This window comes from Odontesthes bonariensis, chromosome 1 (assembly GCF_027942865.1).
Source record: "Odontesthes bonariensis isolate fOdoBon6 chromosome 1, fOdoBon6.hap1, whole genome shotgun sequence".
NCBI classification, from domain to species: domain Eukaryota; kingdom Metazoa; phylum Chordata; class Actinopteri; order Atheriniformes; family Atherinopsidae; genus Odontesthes; species Odontesthes bonariensis.
In genome coordinates this window covers 41,612,419-41,634,256 of record NC_134506.1, presented here as the reverse complement: position 1 = coordinate 41,634,256, position 21,838 = coordinate 41,612,419, and the positions used below count along the sequence as shown (strand labels likewise).

The 21,838-nt window shown below is 42.0% G+C and overlaps 1 protein-coding gene across 2 annotated transcripts in view; it reads left to right on the top strand.

Moving 5' to 3' along the window:
* The first annotated feature begins 1,403 nt into the window (after window positions 1–1,403).
* adamtsl5 (ADAMTS like 5) overlaps window positions 1,404–21,838 on the top strand; it is a 53,323-nt gene continuing 32,888 nt past the window's right edge. Inside the window, exons 1-3 of one of the 2 annotated variants that reach the window (XM_075466935.1) lie at window positions 1,404–1,629; window positions 1,894–2,101; window positions 15,130–15,205. In XM_075466935.1, the coding sequence (XP_075323050.1) occupies window positions 2,040–2,101; window positions 15,130–15,205 (138 nt within the window). In that variant the 5' untranslated portion in view covers window positions 1,404–1,629; window positions 1,894–2,039. Of the gene's footprint in view, window positions 1,630–1,890; window positions 2,102–15,129; window positions 15,206–21,838 lie in introns of both variants that reach the window. The other variant, XM_075466934.1, reaches the window with a different exon arrangement.

Sequence of the window (21,838 nt, the reverse complement as noted above, 5' to 3'; positions counted from 1 at the left end):
ATAAGCAAAAAAATCTGCCAAGGGAACTAGTGAAAATCGGCTTGTCCAGATTTCTTGAAATAAGATGTGATATTTGGGACTTTTGAGATAAAAGTGATCTTGAAATTAGCTTAAAAACCTCTTCAAATGAAAATAAAAAGCTTGTTTCATGTGAAATGTCACTCAAAACAATTTGTTTTCAAGACTTTTTCACTTAACAAGATATTCCAGATGTATTGTATCAAAACAAGTCCCTATATCTGGCTGAAATAGTACTTGTTAGGCAGTTGTGTCTTATATCGAGTGTAATGAGATACTCAATGAGACAAATATACTTGGTAAGATTTAGATTTTTTCCAGTGCAGATGAGGTGCAGAAGGAGACGCCTGCTGAAACTGAGGAGTCACAGACCTGGGGGGGGGGGGGGACGATGATGAAATGAGAGGAAGTGCATGAATAATGGAGGAATATACGCAAAGAGGAAGTAAAGCGAATACGAAGCAAAGAGTGGATGACATGACAAGGTGGCAGAAGCAGTTAGACACCATTCTGTTCTCTAATTATTTATTTAATTAAAGTGAACACAAAGGGAAAGAATCAACGGCTGCATGCTGCAGAACTCAAGAGTTTAGGTGTTGGAGGTTTAAGAGCGAAGCCAGAGAGAAAAAGTCTGTGACTGAGGGAGCTGCACAGCAGGCCTGGAGTTAAAATAGTTGTTAGAGCCTTCACAGAGTGCTGCTCACTGAAATAAAAGGGGCTTCATGGGCCTAAAGAAAGGCCCAAAAAGGAAAGAGTAATTATTGTAAGAGGAGATTTATTTTGGTGTGAATACATATTCAGCAGATTGGCTTATTTTGCATTGTTCATTATTTTGAGTCCATATAATTTAACTAATTGTTTCTACATTTATAAATATTATATTCTGCTGTTTAAGTGTCATCTGGAACTATATAATATGGCACATTTTACGTGCAGGTAATGTGAGTGATGATTAAGATTGGCGGAGTGATATGTAAGAGGTGAGCGTTGATGTTTTTGGAGATTAAAGTGGATCGAGTTATACGGCCGAAGTATGGTTTTAAATTCCTCAGGTCATACAATCTTATTCTTGTCTCATAAAAGTATTTAATCTGACACCATAAAGAAATCCTTAAATGTGACATGTACTTGTTTTTAAATGTCATTTCTCCCCTCGAGCTTTAATTAATAACTGGATAACTGATAATTGCTCTCTCTTTCTTGGTGTTGGAGTGCTGATTCATCTTTTTCCCTTTAAATTGTGGATTATATTTGCTTGTAAGTGTTGCTCCCACGCGTGTTCCAGGACGGCTCGGCAGCACAAAGGTGAAGCCTGATAACTCCTGAGGAGCTGCGGGGCTGTGATTGGAGCAGAGAGGCGTGTTCATGGCCGGAATGCGGCGCTCAGGTGGAAGCAGAGGCGGACACACAGCTCACAAACCGCGCGGAGGACAAGCGGAGCGCAGCCCGAGCTCTCAGCTCCTTATCGGCCGTTCCCTCCGCCCTGTGCGCGCACCGCAGCTGCTGTGGACCGAGAAGAAGGTCACAAAGAGAAGGGAGAGAGCAGCTACCGGAGAGTTTAAAACCACCTGCCTGCAGGCGACAGGGAAACTCTGTCACACACTGTAGGAAGTAAGTTTATGTCTCATTTTGAATGATTTGCATGCGGCTCAAAGCTGGAGACAGAGACCATGATCTGATTCCAACAACAACTCACTTGTTGCACCTGAATGTCCACCAGAAGATGCATATTTCTCTCTTTCAGCTTGTCCCGAATGACATCATCTGATGTGATGTGTTTTGGGAACTGATCAGCAGCTGTTTGGATGCACGAGCTCTGCAGCTGAGAGCACACAGAAACACATCCCTTTAAAGCTTTTATTTCTCCCCCAGAAGAGAACCGAAGCAAGAGGGCAGGACATGGCTGGTGTTTGGGGCTCTGATCCCCGCGTGTCGGCTCAGCCCGCAGCAGGGATGCACCGTGCGTCAGAGGCGCGCGGCGGATCACCATGATACGGGATCATAACTGCACCTGACCGCGAATGGAACTTTGTTCGAGTCCAACTAACCCACAAGGATCTACGATGTCCTCGGCGCAGACCAGGTGAGACAAAAAGGCAAAAAGGCGTTTTTCTTCTTCTCTGATGAGGTCAGCGGGGAATTTAATTTGGATGATTTATAGGAGGAGCCCAGCTCTGATGGGAGGTGACACATTCCCCAAACTGTAGGAGGCTGTTTGTACTCTGATTGAGCTTCTTTTCGGGGAGGAAATATGTGGTGGCTTCAAATATTTACCTTGAGGTGATCTGCTTGCAAGGAACTGCAAAGCCTTGAACTTTTTTTTTTGCAGTACAGTGAAGTATGGGAGGTGGTAAATTCCAGGGACAGTTTGAGTTTTTTTCCCTGTTGGAAGCTGTTTGTTTTGTGGTTTGCTTCATTAGATTAGATTTTAGATTAGTTTGCAAGGAAAACTGTGTAGCTTTAAACATTTTTCCTTAGATTTAGTGGTGAAAAGGTTGATTTTTTTTTTGGGCCCTTTGTGCCACGCATCGTTTGCCTTCTGCATATAAAACACCTGACTTTCAGAGAACCCTGCAGCCTGCGCAGCTTTAATGTTTTCTCTCAGGCTACTTCCTGCCAGCGGCTGAGGTAATCCTCCTGCCATATCTGCCATATTACAATTCCTGCCTCCACACTCCACACATCCTGCTACACTACGATTATCTCCTAAATGTCACCGGCTATAAATACCCCGCTCACATTTGATCTGATCCCACCCGTGCAACAGAGAACACAAACACAAACAGAGGAGCTGAAATCTGTCTCTTATTATCATTCTTCCTTTTGAAGCCATAAAGTAAGAGTGTGGCCTTTCTTGTTTTGTTGTTTTTCTTTTCTGGGCTGTATTTGGTGTAATGTGTCACAGAAATGTGCAGGCTGTCAGTCAGATGGACTGCAGTCAACCAAGCCGGAGGAGAAAGATTTGGCTCAGGGCACATTTTCTGTGTCTCTGATAACTTTTTTTTTAGAGGAATGTTTGTTTGGGATCCAGCCATCAGCCTCATGAACAGATTTAATCTACTTACCATGGAACACCGAGCATACGGCTTCAAAAACGAGGACTCTAATGCGGTGTTACACGCAATGATGTCACTCTCTCCTTTGGGGAGGAATTTCAATCCGTTTTCTCCCAGTCGGATGTGAACTTTGAGGACTGGTGGTGGACGTCAGTATTATGTTCTGACGACTGTTAAGTCAAATAAAGTCAAAATGGTTATCGGAAACTTTGCCACATTTTTTACTGAGTAGAACAGAAGAAGCGTATTATTCTGCAGATGTTCCATGGCGGCTGTAATGGGCCCCATATGTGGGCTATAGATGCTTCTGATCCTAACGATAGTCAGACAGCAGGTTTTGATTTCAGGTGCCCCAAAGTATGCACAAACTGAAGTTACTCAGGCTCTCTGCGTCTCTCCTTAATGAGACGATTCAGAGACGACACATTTCCAAGCAAAAACAATTTGGTTAGACTCAGTTCAATCAGTCTGATGTAGTTTCTAACATTTCTCTAACATAGATATTACTTTTCCATCCGAAATGAAAACAAGTCATTTCTTAAATGTGGCATCGGTAAGTTACATTCAGATGGACATATTTGATAAAAGGCCAAGTATTCAAAGTGTGTGTCATCGTGATCATACTGCTAAAACTGATGATTTTTAATGATTAATTGATGATTTAATGATAAATGAAGCAGGAGTTTTTAGTCAAGTTATCATGAACTGCCAAATGTTCACTCTTTCCTCTATTGTTATTTTTGACTATCAGTCTGGAGAGTTTTGCCTTAAAATGCCTCAGCTTTCTACCACATAAGGGTGTCTGTGCAGAAAATAAACAGGACTCTTACTCCCCTGAGCAGATTAGACTTTTACTGTGCTGCTTCTCCTTTTTGTGGGTATCCTTTGTGCATCTTCGTGAAACAAAAAAATGGAGCTTTCTGCACTTCTTTTTGAGAAGTTATGGCGCCATTCCAGTCAACATGTGTCACATGTTAGCAAGCAAAAACTACAAAGGTGAAGAAATACGTGGTTAAAACCAGGCTGACAGAAACAAAGAGATTGTTCGCACTCTGGATGCACATGGTGCACCGATCCCTTTTGTCACCTCCGATATCTGAGGTTTAGTGTCGGCCGATCCGATACAGACAAACAGCGCAGAATTATGGTAACAAACGGTAAGCTTCGTTGCGTGGAAAAGACTGGGATCATTCTTCTGTGCATGGCAACATCAGACTTGACTTAAACATTACTTTCCTATTTTTTTTAAAACAAACAAACAGATATAAATGTACTAGAATTACTTATTTATTTAATAATTGTGCACCAGCAAAACAATCTGAACCATAAAAATATAACAAGTGTAACTGGTTCAGTCAGTGCAATTAGGGATTCAAAATCCAATGTAAAACAAAATATTAAATAATAAAGGAGCTGAAATTGAGAAAAAAAACAACAACTTCACTAGCTTGGTTGGTAGACTTTCAAAATAAATAACAATCAGCTCTTTATATATTTTAGTGCAAATGGGAATTAAACATCCGTTAAAAAAGCATCTGAACAAAACAATAGCTTCTCTAGCTTGGTAAAAACTAAACAAATCAGAGGTAGTCCCAACTGAACAAGTTTTTTCACCACTGGAAGGGGCTGAAGGCCAATGCTGGACAGGACGAGGGGAAAATAAATAAATAAAAATGGGCCCATTGTCACCGATACCCGATCTCGAATTTGCTTCGATATTGGTACCGATATCCGATCCAAAAATTGGATCAAATAGGATTTGAAATGACTCAAATGATAAGATATTCAACTTGAAAGCAACTGAGAGACTGTCGGTGCCCTAGCAACAACCTTTTGTACTCAACAGGTAAGCCTCTCCTCTCTGGTTTCCTCTACTGCCTTAAAAAGACCTTATCCACTCCCATATTCCACCGCTGTCAGAGTTACAGAACAGATCGGATAGAGTGAAAACCATTTCTGTTCACCCAAGCGCTGCGTCCGGGTCACTTCCATCCACATTCTGAACTTGACTGCTCAGAGAAAATATTTCTATCAGTCAGCAGTAGCACCGATAGACACCCTCTAGTTTCAAGGTTCAGTCAGATAAGACTTTACTGCTGCGTGTTTTTGCATCTCCCTGCACAAACCGGATGAAAATGGTGGACTTTACTGGGTTAGGATTTGTGATTTCACCCATTTAGTGTGTCACCCTGTAATATACTTTCCATGAAATTTGATGGACATGTTGGCTTTTTGCCTGGGAACAACTGATGTGGTTTCGGTGGTGATCCCAATCTGCCATTTCTGCCGTTAGACCAGCAACTTTATGGATTTTAGCTCCAAAAAGCTCACTTGGTTTTGAATTGAAGGTGTTTTGCAAACAGATAGGATTTGCTGTCTGCTTATGTCTGTTGCATCTCTTATCACGATAACAATTACGTGCACACCGCCACATGTCTCATGTTGTAACATTATGACTGTCGTAGCCTCAGAGGTTCTGCTTCAGTCAAAGTGACTGTGAAGAGATAATCTCATAATCCCTGAGGTATGATGCTGTTCCGAGATTGTGCTCCCTGTCATGGAAAGACTGAATGAAGTGAAGTGAAGCAAAGCAAAGAGAAGACAGGAAAGGGAACCAAGAGTCTGAGTCCAGACATTTCGGCAACGACAAAAACAACAACACCACGACTAAATGAATGTTTCATTTAGTCATTTACCACAGTCCCTCGGGTGGTTTGCCCAGACATACAATGGCATTTCATTTCTTTACTCTAAAAGGTTTTACAACATCTTCAAGTGAAGCAGCTGCCGAGGCACAAAAAGCCTCCGCTTTAGATCCAAAGAGCCTCGTTTTGTTAACGCACTCTGACAAAAGGGCACCGAGCACCCCGATTGTTGCCGCCTCATTCATAGTCAATACAGTTGCAGGGGTCAGAGCTGACCACAGAGGCCTCAGACCGCACATCTGTTCGTGGCTGTGTCGGTTAATTCAGCGGCGTGCTCCATATAACCATCAGACCCTCCACCAGGAATTCCCAAACACTGGGTGGGTCGCAGCTGAGTCTCTGAGAGGGTCAGAGGTCAAGGCCGACCCCCAGTTGGATGATGTGTTGCGTTTCCGAACGAGGTGGGTGTGCAGACTTTTATAAAAGGGGACGACTGTGTGTCACCACATAGAAACACTTAGGCTGTGTTCGAAACCGCAAACTGCATACTGCATACTGCATACTACATACTGCATACTGCATACTACATACTGCATACTACATACTGCATACTGCATACTACATACTGCATACTACATACTACATACTGCATACTGCATACTACATACTACATACTGCATACTTCATACTGCATACTGCATACTACATACTGCATACTACATACTGCATACTGCATACTGCATACTACATACTGCATACTGCATACTACATACTGCATACTGCATACTACATACTGCATACTACATACTGCATACTGCATACTACATACTGCATACTGCATACTACATACTGCATACTGCATACTACATACTCCATACTGCATACTGCATACTGCATACTACATACTGCATACTACATACTACATACTGCATACTACATACTGCATACTGCATACTACATACTACATACTGCATACTGCATACTACATACTGCATACTGCATACTGCATACTGCATACTAGATACTGCATAGTGCATAGTGCATACTACATACTGCATACTACATACTACATACTGCATACTACATACTGCATACTGCATACTACATACTGCATACTGCATACTACATACTGCATACTACATACTGCATACTGCATACTACATACTGCATACTGCATACTGCATACTACATACTGCATACTACATACTGCATACTACATACTGCATACTAGATACTGCATACTGCATACTAGATACTACATACTGCATACTACATACTGCATACTATTTACTGCATACTGCATACTACATACTACATACTGCATACTACATACTGCATACTACATACTGCATACTACATACTGCATACTGCATACTACATACTGCATACTGCATACTACATACTGCATACTGCATACTGCATACTGCATACTAGATACTGCATACTGCATACTGCATACTACATACTACATACTGCATACTACATACTGCATACTACATACTACATACTGCATACTGCATACTACATACTGCACACTACATACTGCACACTACATACTGCATACTGCATACTACATACTGCTTACTGCATACTGCATACTACATACTGCATACTACATACTACATACTACATACTACATACTGCATAGTACATACTGCATACTACATACTGCATACTTCATACTACATACTGCATACTGCATACTGCATACTACATACTGCATACTGCATACTACATACTACATACTGCATACTGCATACTACATACTACATACTCATCGATCAGACAGTATGCAGAGCGTTTACCCACCCTGTAAACTTTAGCAACATTTTAAACATTTTCAGGCAAGAAAGTAGTCGTTTAGATCCCCAACGTGTTGAAAACCTGACAAAATACTGGCTATTTACAATTTTGTTCCCACGAATTCGGAGCTACTAAAGCTAGCCGCAGTGAGCAACGCACTTCCTAGTCTAGTATAATCTAGTATGCATCCGGGAACTTAAAGAAAGTTAAAGTTAGTAGGAGTAGTGGGACTAGTAGGAGAAGTAGGCGGTTTCGTACACAGCCATACTCACCGATCAGACAGTATGCAGAGCGTTTACCCACAATGCATTTCGCTCCTGCCCGAGCCGAAATCAGCCGGCCTGAAGCTGATTTCGCTTAAACTCTAAACTCTGTAAACGTTAACAACATTTTAAACATTTTCAGACGAGAAAGTAGTCGTTTAGATCCCCAACGTGTTGAAAACCTGACAAAATACCGGCTATTTACAATTTTGTTCCCACAAATTCGGCGCTACTAAAGCTAGCTGCAGTGATCAACGCACTTCCTGTTATTTTCACAAAATAAAATACCCGTTGCCTTTTATCATTGGGAAAGCCATTACGATACAATTGGTACTTTTGTTCTGAAAACAGGAAGTGAACCTACCCACGTTGTAGCTAGCTTGAAACTGCTGTTTTGACAGGAAATGACGATCGGTGACGTCACGTTACGTTGCATCTTTGGTAGTTTGAGTATGAGTAGTAACCTCATGATGCATACCCAACATTTCGGCAAATTTAGTATGCATGCGGGAACTTCTCGCTTAATCAAACTCGCTTACTAACTCAAAAAGTTAGTATGAGTAGTAGGAGAAGTATGCGGTTTCGAACACAGCCTCGGTCTAAGATCCCACGTCAAGGCACACAACGAGGAAAGATCTGCATTCAGGTGTCTCCACCGTTGACTCATACCTCCTTTGAGGTCAAAGGACACATTCTCACCTGTGATGCAGGCAGGCCAGAGGAGTGTAATAGTTTCCATGTAATTGCGTGATAACAGCGTGGAGCGGTTGTTTATTTGTGCAGGGTGGGAATGTGAGAGCTACCTGTCTGTTTGGGCGTGTTTAAGGAACGGTTTGTGAGTTTAGCCGCATTACAGAGGAATTAAAAAACGAGGGTGGAGAGGCTGCAGCGGGGTTTATGTCTGCCTGTGAGGCCCTATGCAGATGTGTCCGACTGTTTGTGGAGTGATTTGGGATTTTCTGTGTCGTCACAAGGACTGAGCCAGATAAGGGTGTTCCTGCCAAGAGTAATACAGAAAGAACCAAAAGCCTGTAATCCGGACTGATTCTTGTCTCCCCAGACTTTCCCAAAATTTTTCTTATGTCTTAAATGTAAATGTAAACGTACTTTATTTATACAGCCCTTTACAGACAATCCTTACGGTGTACCAAAGTGCTTTACAGCAGGTAATAAGTAAAGAGAAGAATAAGTAAAAACAAATAAAAACAATAAAAGAACAGTGAAAGCCATAAAATACAACAAAATCAAATAAGATAAAATAAGATAAAAGTGTCATCAAACTACTGGGTATTAAAAGCCATCCTAAATAAGTAGGTTTTTAGCCCAGATGTGAAGAGGCCCAGGTCAGAAATAAGACGCAGCTGGACGGGGGGCTTATTCCAGGGCAGCGACGGAAAAGGCTTGGTCACCCCAGGGTTTGTATTCTGACCTGGGCACTTCCAGCAGAAACTGATCTGTTGACCTCAGAGCTCTACCAGGACTGTTAAAAGCTCAGATAGATATGATGGGGCGAGGCAAATTAAGACAAATTTGATCTGTTCCAGCCTCAGGAAGATTAGACGGAGGTCTAAAGATACTAGTTTTAAATATTGTGCTTATTGAGAAGTCGAAGGTCCCCTTCATCTTTAGCTCAAAAGATGCTGCATCCATGATTTAAGAAAAATAATAATGATAAATTGAAAATCTTAATACTTTAGATGACAGGACTGTTTCTTACTTTGTCGAATATGAACTGAGTCGATCTTAAAGTTCCCCTTTCAGCAGCTATCAATCCCTAAAAATGAATCTGTGTGCAGCTGATCTTAGCAGCCGCTGGCCAACCTGTCCATGGATGCTAATGGCCGCCGAGGCTTCTAGGCAGACCAGAGCACAGCTGTAAACAGCTGCTCGCTTACTCAGCCAGTCAGAGCACTTCTTGTATTGTTAAAAACCATAGAAAGTGAATACATTACCAGTTTGCGTGTAGCCTTTGTTGTTTAGTATGTCTGGGTGTGTACGGTCTTTGCTGTAGAAGCCGCAGATGCTAGCAGATGCTAGCAGATGCAAGCAGCTGCTCAAGTTGTTGAATTTCTTCCCCTCATAGTTTGCTCTTGAATTGTAACTTTTGACAGAGTTTTTTTAAACAGAATCTTTTTTTTTAGCGCAGAATCATTCAGTTTTTAACACAGGATTGGTTGACGGCCTGAAGATCACCGACACACAATACTGGTTCAAGCCTCATCGAGTCGCTTTAACTCTAATTAGATCAACTTATTTGTTTGTCTAATTTGTTTTTTTTACCCTGTAAAATTACACCTGCCTTCTGATTTTCTGCTTTTCATCATATCCTGTGTGTTATCTGCCTGACGATAAAACTGGGCAAGCGCAGTTTTGTTTCCTTCTGTCTTTCATTTCATGCAAGCGCTTGATGTCAGTCAAAATAAACGGCTAGTCTGGTGTCGATTAAAGCCATTTCCCTCTCCTTGCCCTGGAGCTATTCACTAATGTGCTGCTATAGTCCTAATGAGAGCAGGAGGAGGCGGACTGACCCCAGTTCACCTCTACAAAGGCCCCCAGAGTGAGGGGGCCAACCAGTCAGTGACCACATCTGCTGTCTTTTCATGTTCCAAAACCGAAGCCAAAGATTAAGTGAAACTGAGAGGAATTACTCCATCTATGTAAACTGATTTAGTTTCTAACATTCATGCGCACGCCTGAAGTCTAAACTATTATTGTGTTGGAAAAGTTGTTATTTTTCTCTATGACTCACACCAGTTATACACCAAAAATAGCACAAACTTGCACGTTTTGTTGGTAAACCGGCTAAATAATAGGATTATATATCATAGATTGCTTGATTCCTTCTCTACCGCTACCAAAAAGTTGAGCTTTTTTTTCCCGTTTGACATGTTTAAACCTACAAACCTGATCAGAAAAAGGGCTCGAAAAGGGTGCAGAGCGACAGGGAGTCTTTCACTTCACCCTCCTCATATTCAGCTCTGACTGAATTATGCCAAATGCTGAGCAAAGGTCGATGGAGGTTGTGGTCGTTATCTCATAAAATCCTTTTATGGGTATTCTGACGCTACGTTTTACTAAAAGCGAATAGAAACAGTTCCATTTTGTACATACTTTGGATAAAGAAATGACTCGATTAGTGTGGTTTATGCCACTGAATGATTTACAGGATGTTTTTACAGTGAACCTGTTCACTCTTCTGTTTTGATCTGTTTTGATTCCAGCCACTTTTCATACCATAAATTCAATTCTTATTGTGTTGGCAGTATGGTTTTATTGCTATTTATCGCCGCAGTAGGACTTTTAGCATTGCCTGCAGATCGTCTGCAGAGTCCTTATTTTGTAGAATACCACAGGGATCATTCTTTGGCCCCCTTCTGTGTTCGTTCTAAATGAGGTTCAGATCCGGACATTGAATTATGTTCTTCTACTTTAAAATACTAAGTGTGAAGTCATCATCATAGGCCTAGACATTACAAGTTCTAACCTTTCTTTACAACTTAGTTTATCCTCCACTTGCCTCCCCTCCAGCCATAGAAATCTTAATGTCATCTCTGATAATAATCATGATTAATGTGTGTCGGAAGAATCAGAATATCAAAAATCTGCTCCTTACTGTGTCCCAGAAACGTAATAAAAGTTATACATACAATTTATTACATTGTGGCTTGACAACTGTAATTCCCTCCATACATGCTTTAGTAAATATAACCTTTCCAGATTTCAGAATTTCCTCATTTTACGGCTGTTTTAGCTACAGTTCGTTAGGCAGGTTTATTTGTACAGCACAATTCAACTACAAGGCGATTCAAAGTGCTTTACAGATACATTAACAGGCGGCCGTGGCTCAGTGGTTAGAGTCGGTCGGCCAATAACCGGAAGGTTGGCAGGTTCGATTCCCACTCTCGCCACTCAAAAAAGATTGGTGGAGGGGTGTCAGTCCACCTCCTTGTCACGGCCAAGGTGCCCTTGAGCAAGGCACCATACCTGCCCACCGCTCCAGGTTGGCATCTGTCTCTGAGTGTATGACCCTGTGCGTGTGTAAATGTGATTAAGTTTTGAAACTCAAGCTTCAGATTTGGAGCTTTATTCAAGTTAGTACGTTAGTTCCCCATGCATTTTTAAATGGACTTTAAAGGGAAAGTTCCGTTTTTTTTAAACCTGGACCTTTTTTCTAGCTGTATATACGTTCATTTACTCATTGATAAGATTTTGGTGTCACTCGGAGTCATTCGAGAGCCGGATATATTATAACGGGAGTGAAGGGGGCAAGGCCAATGCAGCCTCTAAATAAGGCTCGATACTCCTTAATTTCACCAAGACTTTAATACGAATCTCCAGTACTATTGCCCTGTGAGTTCAGGGGTGCCTGTTGTTGATATCGGGGGCTTTTGTACACATGCATATACATATACTCTCGAATGATCTAAAAACTTGGGGTGACCAAGCGTTTTTTCTTTTAAGAGTTTAAATAAACAGTCACCCAACAGCCATGCACCTCAGTAGCTGATATATAAAGTGTGTGTGAAAATGGGAAAGCCTCTTAATTCAGTCCTGATTTATGTTCTCTTTGCCTCTTTTGGTCAGTTCAACCTTCTTTGTTCCTTTGATTTAAAAACTCCTCCATGTAAGGCCAGGACGGGAGCCGAGGGCTCTGGAGGGCAGGGCTGCTCAGTGGAGTGTGAGGGAGATGTGTATCCTTTAATTGGACGGGGCAACTTACTGACTTGAGACCGAGCCAAAAAGTTAACTCCAAAAGCTTTGGATCAGATCTGTGTTTATGGCCCAGGGGAGAGATAAAAGGGACAAAAAGAGGCAGAGAGAGAGAGATAAATGACCGACAGGCTGGACATAGAATGAAACAAGAGATGCGAGAGCAGGGCACAACAAAAGGAGGGGAGACAACTGAGCTGCTGTAACTAACCGAATGCAATCTGTCCTGCGTAGTTTTCCTAAACAAGTGTTAATAAAATCACAAAAGCAGACCCCTGAACGCGTGACACGGGGCGGCTATCAGCAAACCAGTGCCAGGAAGCAATCAAAGAGAGGGATTTTCCAAGAATCGCTACAACTTCTCAGAAGAAGCTCTCGTCCTTTGATGAGTCAGATGGAGAAAAAGGAGGCAGAGAGTCTGTGTCTCACTGTTTCCTTGAAGTGTTTGTTTGAAGGAAAAGGATAAGACAGATGAGGCAGTTTGTGAAGAAAGCACACACTCAGCGTAAAACTCCTCTGAGATCTTATCTGGGTGCAAGCGACTCACGGTGTTTCGACTCAGCGTTGATATGAAAATAAGTGTTATTATTCATCAAAAAGTCAATACTTTTTATTCCAAAGTATTATCTGTCCTGATTAACTGAATATATTGACTTAATGTAGGTCATTCATGACAAACTAATGCTGAGCACAAAACAAAAGCAGAAGTTTTGGAGCATTCAGGTGTGTGTTAACACGATGCCAAGGAGGAAAGACATCAGCAATGATCTGCCCATCAGTCTGGGAAGGGTTATAAGGTCATTTCCAAACTATCTGGAGTCCATCGTTCTACAGAGAGAAAGATTATTCCCAAGTGGAAAACATTCAGGACAGCTGTCAATCTTCCCAGGAGTGGACGTCCCAGCAAGGTCACCCCAAGGTCAGAAACCCAAGAGCTACATCTCAGACTCTGCAGGCCTCAGCTAGCATGTTAGAGGTTAAAGGTCATGACAGCACAGTTAGAAACAGACTGAACAAGTTCAGCTTGTTTGGAAGGTTTGGAAGAGAAGTGCACTATTTTCAAATAAGTAAAGAGTTATAGTCTCGACCCAACCTCGGATCAGCCAAAGATAATAGATGAACTGACTGGATGAAAGTGGTATCGACTGAAATTTTTCATCATCAAAGGATCTGAGGTCTGTGTGTTTCCTGGCATTTAAACCGTTCTTAAAGGCCAGCCTCTATTCGTTGTGTGAACTTCATCCCCGCCCACTATAAGAGGCCTCTTTGGGGAAATATTGTTTACTTTATGAAGCACTGATTACTCAGCAAAACGAAAGATAAAGACAATTTGAAGATTGAACTCTTCCCCCAGCTGAAGTCTTTTAGCAGTAAGTCACAGTGGTACCACAAACTAAAACAGAACCTCAGTAATAACAGTTCTGCTGTTCTAAATGTGAGGTTTATGCACCTGTGGGGACATAGTTCTGTTTTAGAGATTTCATGCTCATCTAAATGTGGTCGTTTGACAGTTATCTGTGACATTCTTTTATATTTCAATCATACCGATTTACATTATATTTCATTAAAAAGTATCATACGCATGCTGTATTTTAGCTGATTTTAGCTAAATATTTACTCTGTATGGGAACTACTTTATGTGGCGCAACACTTTTCACCTCAGAGATGGGTTCATTTCCTCTTCGTAAACATGTTAAAATCAAGTGAGAGCTGCAACCAGTTTTCAACTAATCAAGTAGTTGGCAGAAGAGTTATCACTGCACATTTAGCAGCTTTTCAGCTGTTCGGACCTGGTGTGCCATCTTTGTCTTTGCAGATTTATACAAAGGCAAAAAAAAGATTGAATAATTGATATTTCAGCTGTAAACCAGACCGTGTTTGAACTGTATTTTTAGTAGGGCTGGGCAACGATTAAAATGTTTAATCTAATTAATCACATGATTAATTAGTACGCAAAATCCAAAAATGAATTCAAAAGTAGTGTATAGCTTTTAGCATTTAGTTTTATTTTAAATGTGCTGCCATATGAATGAAAGTGCCATAACATTTTTTGTGCAAACACACTTTTAACATCAGCATTTTTTTAAAATTTATTTTGAAATACGTGCTTTTATGTTGAAACAAGTAAAACAGGAGGTAGCGCCGGTTAAATATAAAATATTTATCGGCGTTAAATAATTAGCAAGTTAACGCAATAATAACGAGTTAACTCGCCTAGCCCTAATTTTTAGAGCCAGAAATGTGCTTTAGATGAGCTGTAACTGAGATGATATATAAAGCAGGTTTTCGAGCATGATCTTATCTTATATAAGGGGGTCAAAAGTTGGACAGGAGGTGAAGAGCCTGGAGTTGGGGCATTTGGGCCCTTCTTGTCAGCTTATGTGGGAGTTTGTTTTGGGGGGGGGGGATTAATGATACTTCAAGAATCAAGAATTAATGATACTTGCTGGACAGGGGGCAATCTTGACCTCTGCTCCTGCTCACAGAGGTTTGCAGTGATGCCTCAGCTATGGCCTTGTCCAACTCTGCTGTAACAGCTTCACTCCTGGGGTTTGGCTGTGCTCGAAGTCTAACAGCACAGGGGTGACGTCACCGAGCGACTGACACTGCTTGCTTCTCTCTCCGTGTCTCCAGGAGGCCGACTCTGCACCAGGTCCTGACCTTTGCTCTGCTGCTGGTCGCTCCCGGCTGCCTCTCCTCTCCACAGAACGTAAGTCTAACCGAACCATTTCAACACAAATCACTGCACAATGTTGACCAAAATGCCTTCTACTGCATTACACCTGAGTAGCTCGTCAACTCCGGTTCCTTTTAAATTACATGGATGGATGGATCACAGCTAAGCACAGATGTTTCCATGAAATGATTTTAAACAGAATGCTTTAAATTGCTTTTAAAGTGAACCAAACTGGGTCTGTAATCTTTATATAATCCATCTGATTATTCCACTGCTTTGGTCTCCAACAACGAAACCATCTTCACTGCCAAATGTTCTTTGCTTGCCACTGATTTGTTGCTGGACTTATGAGATATAATAGTGTGAGTGCTGAGCAAGTCCAAAAATAGTCTAAAAAGAGGATAAATACCTCTTTTTTTCACTCTTATTTACTGTTAGATCCACATCATTTGTAGGTATTTATTGCTAATACAACGTATTGATATCAGATCTTTGAACCACATCTTTATTAAAGAATGTTTATCTTATTTGGTCTTTCAAGCTGGACTTGAATTGTTCTCAGAAAGTCCAACAACCTGGGTGTTAAGCTGAGCAAATATGCACAGCTTCAAGATGAATGACAGTGTTTCAACAAGTGGCACCAGTCTGTATTTATACATCGAGCCTTGTAGTCCCAACCTGCCGGAGCCCCGAGGCCACTTCCCACCTCGCCCCCACTTTTTCCTGCCTTTTACGTCTTCATTTTCTTACAACTGACTGAGTTAAATGTTATGATTAAGGTCATTTGCGTGGAGGAAAATCCCTGCTCTCAAAGGAAAACCTTGCTCATTTAGATAATAAACCACTCAAAGGCAATTAACGGGGCGCTGAAGTCTACGGGGGGGGGTTGTTTTTGCAGGGTTTTTGTCTCCTGATTTTGCCTGACACTCCTTTTAGCTGCCATCCTCTTGGTTTCTCCATGTTCTGCTGCTGCACCCGCCTTTTTTCCTACAATTGCAGTCCCATCTGTCATCACTATAAGTCTTGCTGTCAGACTGACACCCATCAAACTCCCCCCCAGGCCTGGCTGGAACAACCGACTCCCCCATATTTCATTCATTTTGCATTGTTAGGAAAAAATGTTAAGCTGTCACTGAAACAAAACCGGTGTGTGGTTAGGGTTTACACCGCGAGGACGCTCCCACCCTGAACGCTGGACCTGTTCGCTCCACGTCTGAATGAATAAAAATCATTTTTAAAGTTTGTGTTGGATTAATTTAGATTGATGAAACATGTTTTGCATTGTTGCAGCTGCTCTGGCAGTGTCCTCAACATTTGTCCGTTTAACGACGGGAAAAAGTATTGTGAAATTCAGAATATGGGTGGATTTCTCCTTTTGTCACAGAGGAGCACATGAACTGTTGTACTGGTGGGAACTGCTCTCATAGGAAAATGTTGTTTATCACTGCAAGAGACGGTTATTTTGATTATTTGAGCAAATTTTGGTTGCACCTTCTGGTGTGTGGAAGTTGGAATTTATAGTTTGTTGACAACTGAAAACAAGTTTAAGTTAAATAGTGCAACTTTTAAAAAGAACAAACTTGTTCATATGTGTGATTGATGCTTTGAATTTAAACATTAAGCATTTAAATCAACAAGTAGGACTGTTTTCAACCTGAATTTGTTCCATCAACATGTTTGATTACATGATACTTGACACTAATCCTGATGGAAATGTTTTAGAGTTGCAACAAAATATGTATGATATTTAAATAACTGGTCTCCCAGCCTGTGCTGTGAAACGTCTGCAGACGGTCCAGAACGCGACGGCCCGTCTGGTCTTCGATCAGCCGAAAAGAGCACACGTCACCCCTCTGTTCATTGAGCTCCACTGGCTACCATAAAGCCTCTAGCATGGTTGCCGCGTCTGCTAGCGCGAGCGGTGTTGATGACGTCACGATTTCGTGTCGGCTATATACGGTGGCACAAGTCGATGCGCCAGTAGTTTCAATTTTCTCCGTCACAGAGGTGTTGCTGCTATATGAAGGTTACCGCTACTCTACAACGAAGAAAGTCGAGAAGAAAACAATGAAGAGCAGGAATACTGTCATCAATGATGCTGCTGCAGTATCTGGATAATTTTTATTTTTTAATTCAGTTAATAGAGGTGAATGTCTGAAGCCCCCCGGCATCACCACTGGGAGTCTCTGCCCTCCTCTTTGCCTTCACGTCTCTGTCCACGAGTTTTGGAAGTTTACGTGCTCCCTGTGCTGTTTCACTGCAGTTTTGTACAGGTGCCTGTACAAACGCACCTCCTGACTGAGGCCGGTCTCACATTGGTCCATCCAGTTTGTCGTTCTCGGCACAGCCGAGTTACAAAAATCGACCGGTGCACGACAACGCGGTGCGCCGTCTTTTCAAGGCAAGCGCCAGGCCTGAAACGGCATTTTGACGTCACAGGCCGGCACCGCTGTGAGTGATGCGTCAACTGTAAATATGCCTTCAGCCGCCCGCATCAAATTCAAGTCACTGATGTCAGCCTACAAAGTCCTTAATGGAACGGCTCCCATCTACTTGAATGCATCTACTCGCAAAGGCTTACGTCACAACTCGGTCGTTCCGGTCGTCAAAGGATTGTCGTCTAGCAGTGCCTACACCACGCTTAAAGGCCTCGGTATGCTTCTCCGTCGCTATCCGTCAATCCGACTCCGTGGTCACGCAGAGGCTGCTAAACCTTTCGAAGTTCTCCGTCGGGATGTCGGATACGCAGGGCAGTTCACCTCCCGATCAGTAGGCGTGAAAGTGGTTGATTGGTTGTTCACCTTCCAGCTCCGTTCCACTCCTCACAGTGAACGATGGCGACCGAGAGAGAAAGGCTGTTGTTGGAGATTTGCTCCATTTTTTAAAATGTTGACCGGCACACAGTAAACTCAACAACACCGCCATTCTGAGAGGAAGAAACTAAAATGGAAAAGTGATTCCGGAAATTATGTTGTTAGCCGACCAATCACAACCTTTGCGGTCTCCACGAGTCTCCGTCGCCTTTACGGATAGATAGGAGAGCGGAGAGGGTCTCCGTAGACAACCATAAATCAGGCTTTAGACAATCCAGACTCTTTGCATGTGTCGTTCCACGATGGTGGAATGACCTACAGAGCGCTACCAGAACAGGGGCGTCCCTGAATATCTTCAAATCAAATCAAATCAAATTTATTTATATAGCACATTTCATGTACAAACAGTTCAAAGTGCTTCACATCAAATAAAAGCATTGCAGCGGGGAGTGCAAGAAGCATTAAAAATACATAAAAGAATATAAAGAGAAACAAATCAAATCATTTAAATGAATTTAAAAACAGGCAACAGTCTAGATAAGTTAAAAGATATTTCATGCATAGACACATGAGAAAAGAAATGTCTTTAACCTGGATTTAAAAATGTCTCCATTTGGTGAAAGTTTAATCTCCACTGGCAGTTTGTTCCACTTGTTTGCAGCATAACAGCTAAATGCTGCTTCTCCATGTTTCAAGAAACTCTTAAAGACCCAGCTCTGCAGAGAGCTGTAATGTTATATCCATCCATCCATCCATTTTCTTTACCTGCTTAATCCATCGGTCGGGTCGCGGGGGGGCTGGAGCCTATCCCAGCGGTCATTGGGCGAGAGGCGGGGTGCACCCTGGACAGGCTGCCAGTCCATCACAGAGACAAACAACCACACTCACACTCACTCCTAAGGACAATTTTAGAGACACCAATTAACCTAACATGCATGTATTTGGACAGTGGGAGGAAGCCGGAGTACCCGGAGAGACATTTGTAAGTCGTTTTGGATAAAAGCGTCTGCTAAAGCCTAATTTATGCTTCAGACGCAAAGCCTCTGACGCTCGGACGCATAGCCTCTGCGAGCGTCAAAATCTTGACCACTCCCCCACCCAGAGGCTCTGCGCGCGTTCTCGTGCACCTCAAAAAAATCCTGACTACGCGACAGACGCACGCAGACCACCAACGGAAGTGCGCAGACAAAAGCGGCTGTGATTGGTCCTCGCTGTGCCTTTCCGGTTGTCTGTATACACTCCCCCCACCGAAGTTCTCGCGACTCGCGACTCCTCGAATGGACTCCCACTAGCGTTTTGGCGGGAAACTGCAATGTGTCACTAGAAAATTCTAGGTCGAGGTTGCAGAACCATAACATGAAAAGTGGTTCGCGACCAGAGCAAAGCAACACGTCAAGACGATAGACGCAGAACTGTAATCTGCCCTTAAAGGCCTAAACATAAACATAAACATAATATGCTTCTTTACCTGTGACCAAATGATCCATGTGCCAAACAAGTTTAATTCGAGTGTAAACAATGGAAATAAGAATAATGTTTTTATTCATCATCTAAAACACACTCCTCAGAATCATGCCTCCATTTCCAAAACTTCCAACTTCCATTTCACAACCCAACTCGGCTCCAAACCAATAAATATTCCTGTGAACCAAACTCTGACCTCAGACATTACACCGAAGGACTTAAAAACACAAACATTACAACACCGTCTTACACACTGGCGTGATCAGTTTAAAACAATTCTGTAAAACCCTGCGATGAGTAATGGTGCTCATGGTTCTGCCTCATAGAAAAAGCACAATGAACACAATAAAAGACCTAACAACTGTTTACATTTGCACATTTTTAGTCCTTAATGTACCGCTCCAGGCAGTACGACTTTAGTTCAAATGAGGAATAAAACCAAAGGTAGAGAAATGGGATGTTTTTTTTGGTAGATTGCATTAACTTTTTGACTCTATGGCTGATAAACTTGGTAATGCTCTGTAAACGATCAAGTAAAACGGTAAAACTAATCAGACTAATTACATTTGAATAGTTATTTATGAGATGCTTTGATCTTATCAGTGAGGAACGCTTGTACAACATAAATCCCTGGAGGTCAGAGTTGATCAATTTTGTTACGTTATTTGTTGTCTTTGTGTCCCTTAAATTTCCATATTTGGTATTTTAGTGTTCCTTATTCCTGTTTTACCTGCACATTATTCAGCTTTAGCTCATGCAAACTTGATCTTTTGTGTATTCTGATTAGTTTTGCTCCTCAGCTGGTCGTAGTTTACTGATTGCCACACACCTGTACAGTGATCAGGAGTCAGATCCTTGTTTAAGCTGCCTTCCATGTGCTTACAGCCGTTGTTCTTTCTGTGTTTCTGTGGCAGCTCAGTTTTCTCTCTCCCTTTGGACTCATGCATAGACTCAATTTGCTTTTGGTCTTCATTTGGAGGATTTTCTATCCTGCAGCACTTTGCCTGATAAAATCATCCGTCTTTTGACCATGAGTTTGCATTTGGGTCGTTCACCATCAACTACTGGTGTCGGCCTGGGCTAAATAGATCTAGATCTATCTAAATTACAACACACAAGCAGAACAGGTAGAAAAGTGCAAAGTGCAGGCTGAGCGAGTTAGAGGTGTTAGGAAAGGTGGAGTTAACTCGTTATTATCGCGTTACTTAACGCCGATAAATATTTTATCATGCATTAATGCAGGTTTTATTTTTTTATTTAAAAATTGGGGGGGGGGGGCTTTTGTGCGTTTAATGGATAGGAAAGTTCAGAGAGACAGGTAGCAGGGGGCAGAGAGAGGGGGAACGACATGCAGCACAGGGCCGTCCAATACGGGACTCGAACCGGCTGCAGCGAGGACTATAGCCTCTTGTACATGGGGCGCCTGCTCAACCCACTACGCCACAAACCAACCGTTTTATTGATTTTTTTTTTTTTTTTTTTATTATTGTAAAATCATGTTGCTCACAGGCTTTTATTTTGTAAAAGTCTGCTGCTGTCTGCTGCGGATCCGGAAAAGAAAGTAATCGGCGGATCCACCAAACATGGAGAAGGGTACGGAACTTTTACTCGGCCGTTTTCATTTTAAAGTTCTTCCAGACGGCGGAGTCGACAGAACCAAAGTCATCTGTAAACTCTGCCAAGTTGAATTGTCTTCTCAGCGTAGTAGTTCCAGTCTAAAATATCACTTAAAGGCAAAACACACAACTGATAGCAGCAAGTCATTCAAGGAAACAGACAGTGGAGCGAGGCTTCTACATAAAAACTACAGAAAGATGCTGATGTTAAAAGTGTGTTTGCACAACAAATGTTATGGCACTTTCATTCATATGGCAGCACATTTAAAATAAAACTAAATGCTAAAAGCTATACACTACTTTTGAATTCATTTTGGGATTTTGCGTACAAATGCGATTAATCATGATTAATCAGGGAAATCATGTGATTAATTAGATTAAACATTTTAATCGTTGCCCAGCCCTACTCACAGCATTTGGTAGCTTTGCTCTTCATCGGTTTTCCTTTGGCATTGAAGATATTTCTCTCTTTCTTTGAAGGAGGGAGAAGGAGTGCATTGCGAAGGTTAAAGGTTTCTTTCATTACTCTGAAAGCCAGCTAACCCCATCTCCAACTGTTATCAGCGCTAATTTGACCGGCCGTAGCACTAATGAGGGCAGCCTCAGGTGACCCTGCCAAGAAAAATGATGAATTCAAAGTGCAGGTCTTAGCTGGGTGAGTGTGTGTGTTTGTAATATAGAAGTCACAAAGTCAATGAGCCTCATTTAGTTTAGTTCTTTTTCCCATCTCGCTGTACCTCCCATTAAAGGTCAGATTGGTTAGATACACTTGA